Source organism: Penaeus chinensis, chromosome 32 (genome assembly GCF_019202785.1).
Source record: "Penaeus chinensis breed Huanghai No. 1 chromosome 32, ASM1920278v2, whole genome shotgun sequence".
NCBI classification, from domain to species: domain Eukaryota; kingdom Metazoa; phylum Arthropoda; class Malacostraca; order Decapoda; family Penaeidae; genus Penaeus; species Penaeus chinensis.
In genome coordinates this window covers 11,277,276-11,287,151 of record NC_061850.1, presented here as the reverse complement: position 1 = coordinate 11,287,151, position 9,876 = coordinate 11,277,276, and the positions used below count along the sequence as shown (strand labels likewise).

Here is a 9,876-nt window from a genome sequence, read left to right as displayed (position 1 = left end):
AATTTTATATTTATTACAACTTATATATATTATATTATATATTATATTTATATATATATTTATTTTATTTATATGGTTATTTATTATTTTTACTTACATATATGCTTTTAGATTCTATTAAAAAGAAAGAAAATTTCCACACAACACCCATTCACTCGCTATTCAGGAAGGACTGATAAAGAGACGGTTTTAGTGATGGAGATTGTAAACACATATAAGAAAAAAGTAAATGGACAGATAAGTCTATATCTCTAGATCTAATATTCATATCCTGTGAGGTTAGTTAGTCTTTTTTGTTTAATGTTTAGCTATCTATCTATCTATCTATATGTATATGCATTATAAATGGATTACTTTTTTTTTATATACTATATTTTATTATATTATATTTATTTATATGTGTGTGTGTGTGCATTGGTGTGGTGTGTATGTGTGTGTGTGTTCGTGTGTGTGTGGTATGTGGGCTGTGTGTGTGTTGGTGTGTGGTGTGTTGTGGGTCGTGGGTGGGGGGTGGGGGGTTGTGTGGGTTGTATGGAGTTAGTGTCGTTTGGTTTGTGTGGGTGTGTGGTGTGTGTGTGTTTGGGGTGTGTGTATTTTGGATTTATCTTCAATGTGTGGTGTGGTTGTGTGTGTGTGTGTATAGAGTTAGAGAGAGAAATTCATATATATATACATAGATATATATTATTTATTATATATATGTAAATATATATGTGTTTATTTAAATTATTATATATTTATATATACTATAATATAATATATATATATCATATGAATATATATATAGTATATATGATTATTTATATATATATTTAATATACTTATTTAGTTCTTTATTATATATATATATTTTTATATATATTATAGATATAATATCATATTGAATATATATATATTTATACTATCATTATTATATTATATCATATTGAATTATATATTATATTCATAAATATATTTTATTATTTAATATATTTATATTATATTATTTATATATATTCATATATATAAATATATTCTTATAATATAGATATTTTATATATATATATATATTTATATAATATTAATCTATATATACCAAAGTGTGTTGTGTGTGTTATTTGTGTTTGTGTGTATGTGTGTGTGTCTATATATATAGTAAATATAGACAAATATTATATATATATGGATATATATATGTAGATAGATACATACATACATACATACATACTTACATAGGTAGATAGCTGAATAGGTAGACAAATAAAAAAGGAAGAGAGACAGACAGATAAATAGATAGATAGGTAGTGAATTTATATACCATAGCTAGGTAGGTTTTAGGCGGTTGACAGATAGATAGCCAAATAGCTTGAAAAATACATGTACAGACAGATAAATAGATAAAAAGAGAGAGAAAAAAAGATAGGTAGATATATAGATAGAAGGAAGTAGATGAATTAATACACACTGTAGCATGTGCATGAGAAAATGACCCTTAACGACGGGTGGCAAGAGGACGTGAATAAAAGAACAAAAACAAAATCAAGAAAGGAAAGGGAGATAGTAAAGGGGAGAGGGTGAGAAGAGAAAAGAAAGAGATCGAGAAAGGGGGAAATAAAGTGTGAGGAATAATCTCAACGAAACGTGATACAAAGAGAGAGGAGACGAAAGAAGTCAGAGGATTTATAAGGATTTGGGTCTGGTGATATTAATAAATAGACGTGATGATTTACATATTTGCTTCCTCTATTTAGGGGGATTCTGTCGTGTTTATGAATTGAGGAGGGAAACAATAAGGGTGGGTATGTTGGGATGATAAAGGAAGTATGGGAGGAAATAGGGGATTTAGATTATTAAAGTGGAAACAGCGAAGATTAGGATTTATAGGATTTAAGTTGGATTACCATAGAGGCATTGTATGCGTAATGAAAACAATTAGATGATAATAAGCAGAATATATCCAGGTAACAAGGGGAGGAAGAAAAAAAACCTATCAACTGATCACTACACTGGGGGGAGTTAAAGTCGACCGGAGTCGAGGAGAGAGAGGGGTAGAGAAGTTGGGAAGATCTAAGATAACAATAGGTATCTAGTTCCGCGCATCCCTATCCAGTCTTACTTATGGCTGGATGACATTGAGGGATTGCATAAAGCACTCACAGGCGGATACCCTAAGTTACTGGAAGGGTGGTTACGGTTCACGAGTGAGGGGAGGGTAGCAATGGGTGAGATCTATAAACCGAGGGCGGGCGGGGCATTGGGTCGAGTGAATGGGTTGAGTCTGCCTTCCGTGTGCACGTGGGGTACCCGATGGGTACCCCTTCTGTGTGAATTGTCGGAGCTGCCGGGGCCGGGGTGGTTCGGGAGGTATAGGGGAGGGGACGACGCGCACGCCGGGCGGTTGGGTGCACATTTGATCACAGGCTGTGACGACGAGCGGGGGGGCGGGCGGGGGGGGTGTCTGGGGGTGGGGGGGGTTGTGGGGGATGGGTCGGGGGGGGCTCGGGGGGGGGGCGAGGAGGGGGGGGGCGGGGGGGCTGATGGGAGGGGGGAGGGGGGTGGTGGGGGGATCGCTGTGGGTCGTGGTCACAGGGGAGGATGTGTGACATTCGGAGTTAGGCTAAGAGGAGAGAGCGAAACGCAGAGAGGAAGGGAGACCCAGGCTGTAAGGAGAGCAGAAGAGTAGAGGCAGACGAGAGCAGAAGAAGACACACGAAGCGCGCGCAGGAGCGCGAGGAGCGAGAGCAGCGACGGGCTTGATAGAGATCGCGAGAGAGGGTTGCGAGCGAGAGGTGCGAGCAGCGTACGGTGAGAGCGAGCCGGCGCGCGCGCGCTGGGCAGAGCGCGGCGACGCGAGCAGGAGCGAGAGATCGCGAGAGAGCGAGCAGCGCGCGCGAGCGCGAAGTTTGGGTGGGTGGGGGGTGTTAGTGCGAGTTGAGCGGGGTATGTCCGCCGCTAGAGCGGAGTGGGGGGGAGGGCATGGCGGAGCTTGTGACGCGAGCGGGGGAGGCATGCAAGCTGGTGCGGAGCTCCCGCGCACCGAGCCCGCCCCGGGCCTTAGGACAGAGACGGAGCCTCAGGGCGGAAGATCGTCGGGATGATTAACCCGGCCTTACAAAACCTGCTTTCTCAAACATTCTTTTTATAACGGAAAAAATAAAAGATTTGACTCCCAGGCATACCAGTTTACACCTTCTCAATCGCTCCCGATCACCGAATTATTTTTACCTTTTATTTTCTCCGATATTTTTGTTTTGTTTTTTTTTTTTTTTTTTTGTGTGCCCATCTGATATTGGAAATTCTTTTACCTTGTCTTTGTTTCCACTTTGCGCCTCTTTTTTTTAAGGGCCCCGAAGCCCGTACTCTTTGAATGGTTGTGGTGAATTTGAAACCTGCCATTTTTAGGTGTTCACGTGGCTGCAACATAGGACAATATAACAGGAATATAGTAATCCATATATCTATATTAGACAAAATCATGCTGTACGGAAATATAAAAAGTTGGGTAGAGCATTACCCCAGCTGATGTACAACTTCCTTATATTAGCTGCGGGTTTTCTATGTTATTTCGACGGATTGATGTAAACACATAAAAGATAAAAATATAAAAAGCGGATTTCTTTTTTCTCAAAATTTGATATTAAATAATAGAGTGAAAGCGAATAAGCGGTTTCTTTACATCCAGGAAGCTTTTTTTTTTGATCATCTTCTGCTTAAGTTTGTTTGTACCCTGATTGATAGGGGCAGTATCATCATAATAGTTATACCGGTTGTGCTCCGTGGTGTGAGCTAACATCCGGGTCGTATCATTCGATAGGGTAAGTGCCGGCTACATGGTGTTGTGGTTAGGGTATTCACTGGGCCAATATAATGTTACGATGCTGACTCTGTGTGTGTGGTTTGGTGCGGGCTCTTGCTGTTGTTAGTGGTTCTTGTCTGGTTGTGGGGATGGCTTCTTGAGACTTGAGGGGGGCGGCGAGGTGGTTGTTATGGGAGAGGGTATTTTGGACAGGGGTGTGTGAGGTAGTTCGGTACGGTTTTATCGTTTTTCTCCCGTACTCCGCGTGCGGGATTTCTTGGGTTGCGGAGGCCGTGCGCGAGGGAGAGGTGAGGAGCAGAGCGAGCAGAGCGCGCGCGCGACGCGCGAGCTACGAGCGCCGAGAAGATCTTCTATCGCTCGCGCTTCTCTTGAGCTCCGCGCCTGCTACTCTCGTCCGCTCGCAATCGTTCTCTCTCTCTCGCTCTCTAGTTCCTCTATGTTTTTCTCGTCGTTGTATATCGGGTCTGTCTGTTCCTATGCCATCTATCGCTTTCGTTCTGTGAGTTTGCTATCTAGCAGCATGCATGGTTTGTCTGTGGGTCAAGTCAAATCAGTCTATATATAAGTTATCCCTTCTAATTATTCTATCTGTCTGTAGTATTACGGATCCATTCTTCGCTCTCCACACACTACACACACACAACATACATTACACACATACACACTCACACACACACACACACACACCACACACACACACACACACCACACACACAACATACTCACTACACACACACACAAAATATCACAACGCTCGCGCGCGCGCACTTGCTACGTATGTATATACAATACAGCTTCGTAGGTATGTACTTAATATTTAGATAATTTTAAAAATAAATGGACTTTGATAAGAATATCTCTTACATATACTCTTATAAATTCATTCCCTGCTACTTAACTTTATTCCCTTCATAGGTCTATTATATACCTGTCTTGTCTGACATACAATTAAACTATTATATATATATCTTATTTATATATATAGATATTATATATTTATATATATTATTATATTGTGTATATCATATTTATTATATATATATATATACATTATATATGCTATATATTTATTTATATTATTTATATATTATATATATATATATGTATTATTTATGTGTGTTGTGGTGTGTCTATGTGTTAATTATTTTTACTTATATATATTTATTAATATATAGATTTGTGTGTGTGGGTGTGTCGTGTGGAATATGTGTGTGTGTGTGTGTTTTTGGTGTTTGTGTGTGTTTGGATGTGTATAGGGGTGTGGTGTGTTGTGTGGGTGTTGTGTCGTACGGTGCGTGTGTGTCGTGTTTGGTTTGTGTGGTGTGTGTCTGTCCATATGTGGTGTATGTATATATATATACATTTTCATATATATATATAATATTATATATACTATAGAGTGTGGTGTGGGTGTTTCGTGTGTGTGTGTGTGTCGTGTGGTGGGTGGGGTGTGCTGTGTGTGGCTGTGTGGGTTTTTTTTTTTTGTTCGTGTAGGGGTATGTGTGTGTGTGGTGGTGTGTGTGTGTCGGTGTGCTGTGGGTTGTGGAGTGGGTGGCGTGTGCGGGGTTGTGGGGGGGGGGGGGGGGGGGTCGGCCTGATTGGTGGGGGTGGGTGTGTGGGGGGGGGGGGGGGGGGAGGGGGGGGTGTCGTGTGTGTGGCGCGGGGGGGCTGTGGGATGGTGGGGGGGGGTGAGGGGGGTGGGGGGGTATGTGAGTGGGGTGTGCGGGGGGGGTGTGTGTTTGAGGTGTTTGTCTGAGTGTCGTGTGTGTGTGATAGATGGTTAGGTGATAGTGGTAGTCATGTGATTAGTGGTGGGGGGGGGGGGGGGGGGGTGGGGGTTGGGGGGGTCGGGGGGGTGGTACAGTGTTAGGGGGGGTGGTGTTAGTGTGTGTGTCGTGTCGTGTTGTGCGGTGGTGTGGTGTGTGTCGCGTATGGTGTCTGTATCTCTTCCTGGGCGTGTATTGTCCTAGTGATTCTGGACTCTATCATACAGTGTTGTGTGTCTGTTTGTTTGTTGAAGTCGTGTCCTTGTGCTGGTGTGAACTGTGTAGTGTGTCATGTAACAATCCCCCCCCATATTGGCGTGATTAAAGTATGTGTGTGGACTTATTTAGTCACACACTGATTGCTTGGAGTGAGTGTTGTGTTATCTGTATAGATTTTTATATATATTTATATGTATGTATGGTTAGCCAATGTGTGGGTAGGTAGTTTGAGATAGTTTTTTATTTATATACACACACATTACTTATTATACACACACGCTCGCACACACACACAATACACACACACACACACACACACCACACCATACACACACACACCACATCACACATATTTATTATTTTTATATGTATATATATATTTATTTTATATATGTGTGTATATTATATATTTTTGTATGTATATATGTGTGTATATATAATATTTATATAAATATATTGATGTATATAGATATATTTGGTTATATGTATATTGTATATAGATTATTATATTATTATATATAGGTGATATAGATTTATACTATATTTATATTATACATCACCACCACCACAACACACACACCCCAATGCTGATGTGAATTTCTACGCTCCCACAAATAAGCATTCATTCGTTACTAAATAATCGACGGAAAATGCCTCCCTGTTTCCCGTCCTTCACCAAATAGCATCTTGACGCGTCCATGACCGTCTCCTCCTGAGTTTTGGGATATTTTACAGTGACTATGCTGGAAAGATTTATGCCAACATGCCCTATATATAAGCAGTCGCCTGTTTTATAGGGATAAAAGTGATCAAAATACCAAAAAAAAGTAATTCAGAAATATTTCGAAAGTTTGGTTGTATTTATGGGTTTAATTACAAGAATGATTCATTCAAAGAGAATATATATGTTTTATTGGGGGTATTTTTCGCGGGAGGCCGATTTCGTTGACTGGAGAAGTAAGAAGAATAGTAAGAAAATTATTAATATCGGATCGGTATCTACTATTGGTTTGGTACTTACCCCTAATTAGTAATTGAGAGATAATAGCCAGGGGGATGAGATGAGGAGAGACGTGGAGAAAGGATGAGAGCAGAGAAAGTGAAGAGAGAGAGAGGGAAAGATTATGGTTTGTTCGGTGACCCGACGATGGGGATACAGAAAATGGGGGATGTTAGATGAGAACGTGGGTGACTTGCGAGATGCGGGATAAAGAGGAGTGGAAGAGACCCGAAGAGTGGAGTTGTACGAGAGGGGAGGAGAGAATGGATGATATGTGTGAGATGAGAAGTGAGAGAGAGCTGTTGACGGAGATGTGGCCGGATTTTTGTATGGACAGTCGAGAGATAGTCGCACGGAATGAGACTCGACTTGTGAGAGTCGAGGACGGTAAGAAACTGAGAGGATGGACTGATGAGACGAGCAGAAGTGAGCGGCCGAAGAGATGAGAGAGAGAGAGAGAAAGAGAGAGATGAGAGAGACAGACAGACAGAAGAAGAGAAAGAGAGAGAGAAAAGAGACGAGGAGGATGAGGAAAGTGAGTGTGTGAGGAGAGAGCGATGAGAGCGAGCGAGAGATCTGTATCTGAGAGAGAGTAGAGAGGATTGAAGTGAGAGTGACGAAATCCTCTGATGACGTCACGATGAGGAGAGAGAGAAATGAGAGTGAGATCGAAATGAACGGAATGAGTTGAGTGTACTCGTGATTGTGGAAAGAGAGAGGAAAAGAGAGAGAGGGTGACGACGGGAGAGGAGAGATCTGAGGAGTGTGCAGTAGATTTTTCTCTTCTTGACTTAGACGTTGGATGTTTCGTGTTATAGGGGGGGGGTGCCGGCCGGAGTGAGTAGAGTGGTCGAGTGAGGTGGGGAAGTCGAGAGAGGAATGTGCGAGAGGAGTGAGGGGACGATGTGACCGTGGTGGTGTGAGTGAGATGGGTGCTGTGGGGGTGTGGTGGTGAGAGTTTGGCAGAGAGACGAGGAGGGAGGTGAGAGGGGGGGACAAGAGATATAACGAGTTAGAGAGGGGAATGTGAGAGAGAGATGAGATGAGGAGGGAGCTTTGTTTGAGAGTAGAGGGATAAAATGATGTGAGCGGTGAGGGAGACGATGAGAGAGAAGAGAGAGAGGGGAGAGAGATGGGATGGAGATGGAGAGAGAGGCCTGAGATCTGAAGAGTGTGAGAGATCAGATTATCGTTCGATGAGTATTTGGAGAGGATCTGAGATTGATTGAGTGATAGTGGACTCTATGAGTTTTGAGACTTAGAGAGATGTGAGATGCGAGGAGAGGGACTGAGAGGGGGGGGGAGTATTTTTCGGCTTGATGTGACGTAGAGTTGAGAGGATGAGTCGACGGGGGAGGAGTGGGCGGGGGGGAGTATGGGGAGAGGGGGAGGACTCTCTGGGAGCGAGGAGTGATTAGCGGGGGGGGAGGGGGGGGTAAGGAATCCGTGGGGTGGAGAGGAGGGGGATGGGATGTTTGTGAGGAGTCGGGAGAGGTGGGAGAGCCGTCTGTGCCTGTTGTTGGATGGAGGGAGGAGAGAGTGGGAGGGGACTGGACTTGTGAGTGTGAGGTGAGAGGGAGGACAGAGAGCGGGAGGGGGGAGAGGATTTGCAACCTCATATCTCTGAGTTTGAGAGTGGTGGTTTTTTAGATCGGGGTTATCATGTGTGGGGATTGGGACCCGAGAGGATAGACGAGGAGTGAGGTGGGAGAGGGAGGGAGTGGGGGGGGAGAAATTCTGAGGAGGATGAGGGGACCGGGACTCATTCTCTTGTCGCGGTTATGGGACGATTTGTGCTTGGGGGAGCATTCTAGGGTCTGGGGGAGTTCGAGGGGGTGGATGGAGATGAGCTTCGATGGGGAGTAGATTGGGGGGGGAGGGAGCGGGGAGAGAGCGGGAATGTGCAGTTCTCGGTTGTTACTACTTCTGAGGGTGAGTGCTGATCTGATATTTGGGGTTGGTGGATTTCCTTCTATTCTGTGGGTTAGGTCCACAGGGAGGTGAAGAGAGTGTTTAGAGTCCGACATGCATGTTTAGGGGATTTCGGTGATTGTTATGATTTGTGCGGGTGTGATTTCTCGAGAAGGTAATGAGGGGGGACTTGCGGACAGGTCTTCCGACACGGGATGGTCTCTGTCGGGGGCTGTTGTGACGGGGGAGGTGGCGGCTGAGTGGAGAAGCGGGGATGAGAGCGGGGAGGGAGGTAGACATCGGGGAGCAGTGAATCTGTTCTGGAGATGGTGAGAAGAAGGGGGTGGGGATGTCGGGAGGGGAGCTGCAGGAGAGGGAGAGCGGGTGGTTGAGGTGTGGGGCGGCCTTGTGGAGTTGGCTTTGGGAGAGGGGGATCTGTTGGCTTGTGAGGGGTTGGGAGAGAGGAGCGCGGAGGCTTGAGCGGTCTGCTGGAGGGTCGGAAGGCTATCCTGGAGAGGGAGAGCTTGGGTGGAGGCGGAGTGTGAATGGTGAGGGGAGAGTCCGGATTGAGGAGGGATGTAGAAGGATGTATACGGTGCTTGAAGAGGATTTGGATTGCCGAGGGGAGAGGGAGACGCTGAACTCCTTTGCCGGCCTTTTGTGGGAGTGCGGGGACTGCTTGAGTGGGAGAGGAGTCTTGTTTGTATCTTTTAGAAGGGGGGGATTAGAGAGGGTAGGTGGGGCACGAGTGGATGTTGGGCAATAGCTTGCTTTGCTCGGGAAGGTGTTTGGCGACGAGAGAGAGATGGTCAAAGGCTTTGCGGGGTACAAGACGCCATGAGGGGAGTGTTTGGTCTGTTCGGCAGGGGGGAGGAGTGGGGGGGATTCGTGTGCGATGTTATGGGATTCGTGTGGTTCTGATGGACTGTGATCTAGACTGGGGGGGTGCGTGGATTGAGTGTTCCCGATGCGTGATGAGATAGGTGTTTTGTGAGGGGAGAGTTGATGAGAGACCGTATAGGGGGAGACAGATCTGTGGGGAAGCGAGTGGCGTTGGAGTCGGTTGAGAGGCGGGGATGGAGGGATGTCTTTTTGGAGAGGAGATGCGAGGAGAGCGGCACGAGGGATGAGGAGAGAGGAGGGGTGGGGGAAGTATGAGGATGTGTTTGGTGGGAGATATCTAG

At 44.9% G+C, this 9,876-nt stretch overlaps 1 protein-coding gene across 1 annotated transcript in view; it reads right to left on the bottom strand.

The window, feature by feature from the left end:
- Positions 1–2,208: 2,208 nt before the first annotated feature.
- Positions 2,209–9,876, bottom strand: part of LOC125042428 (extensin-like) — a 9,917-nt gene continuing 2,249 nt past the window's right edge. The window contains exons 5-10 of the mRNA XM_047638060.1: positions 8,887–9,367; positions 8,538–8,758; positions 6,458–6,567; positions 3,656–3,805; positions 3,340–3,393; positions 2,209–2,400 (exon numbers count right to left, since the gene is read on the bottom strand). Coding sequence (XP_047494016.1) covers positions 2,209–2,400; positions 3,340–3,393; positions 3,656–3,805; positions 6,458–6,567; positions 8,538–8,758; positions 8,887–9,367 — 1,208 coding nt within the window. The remainder of the gene's footprint in view (positions 2,401–3,339; positions 3,394–3,655; positions 3,806–6,457; positions 6,568–8,537; positions 8,759–8,886; positions 9,368–9,876) is intronic.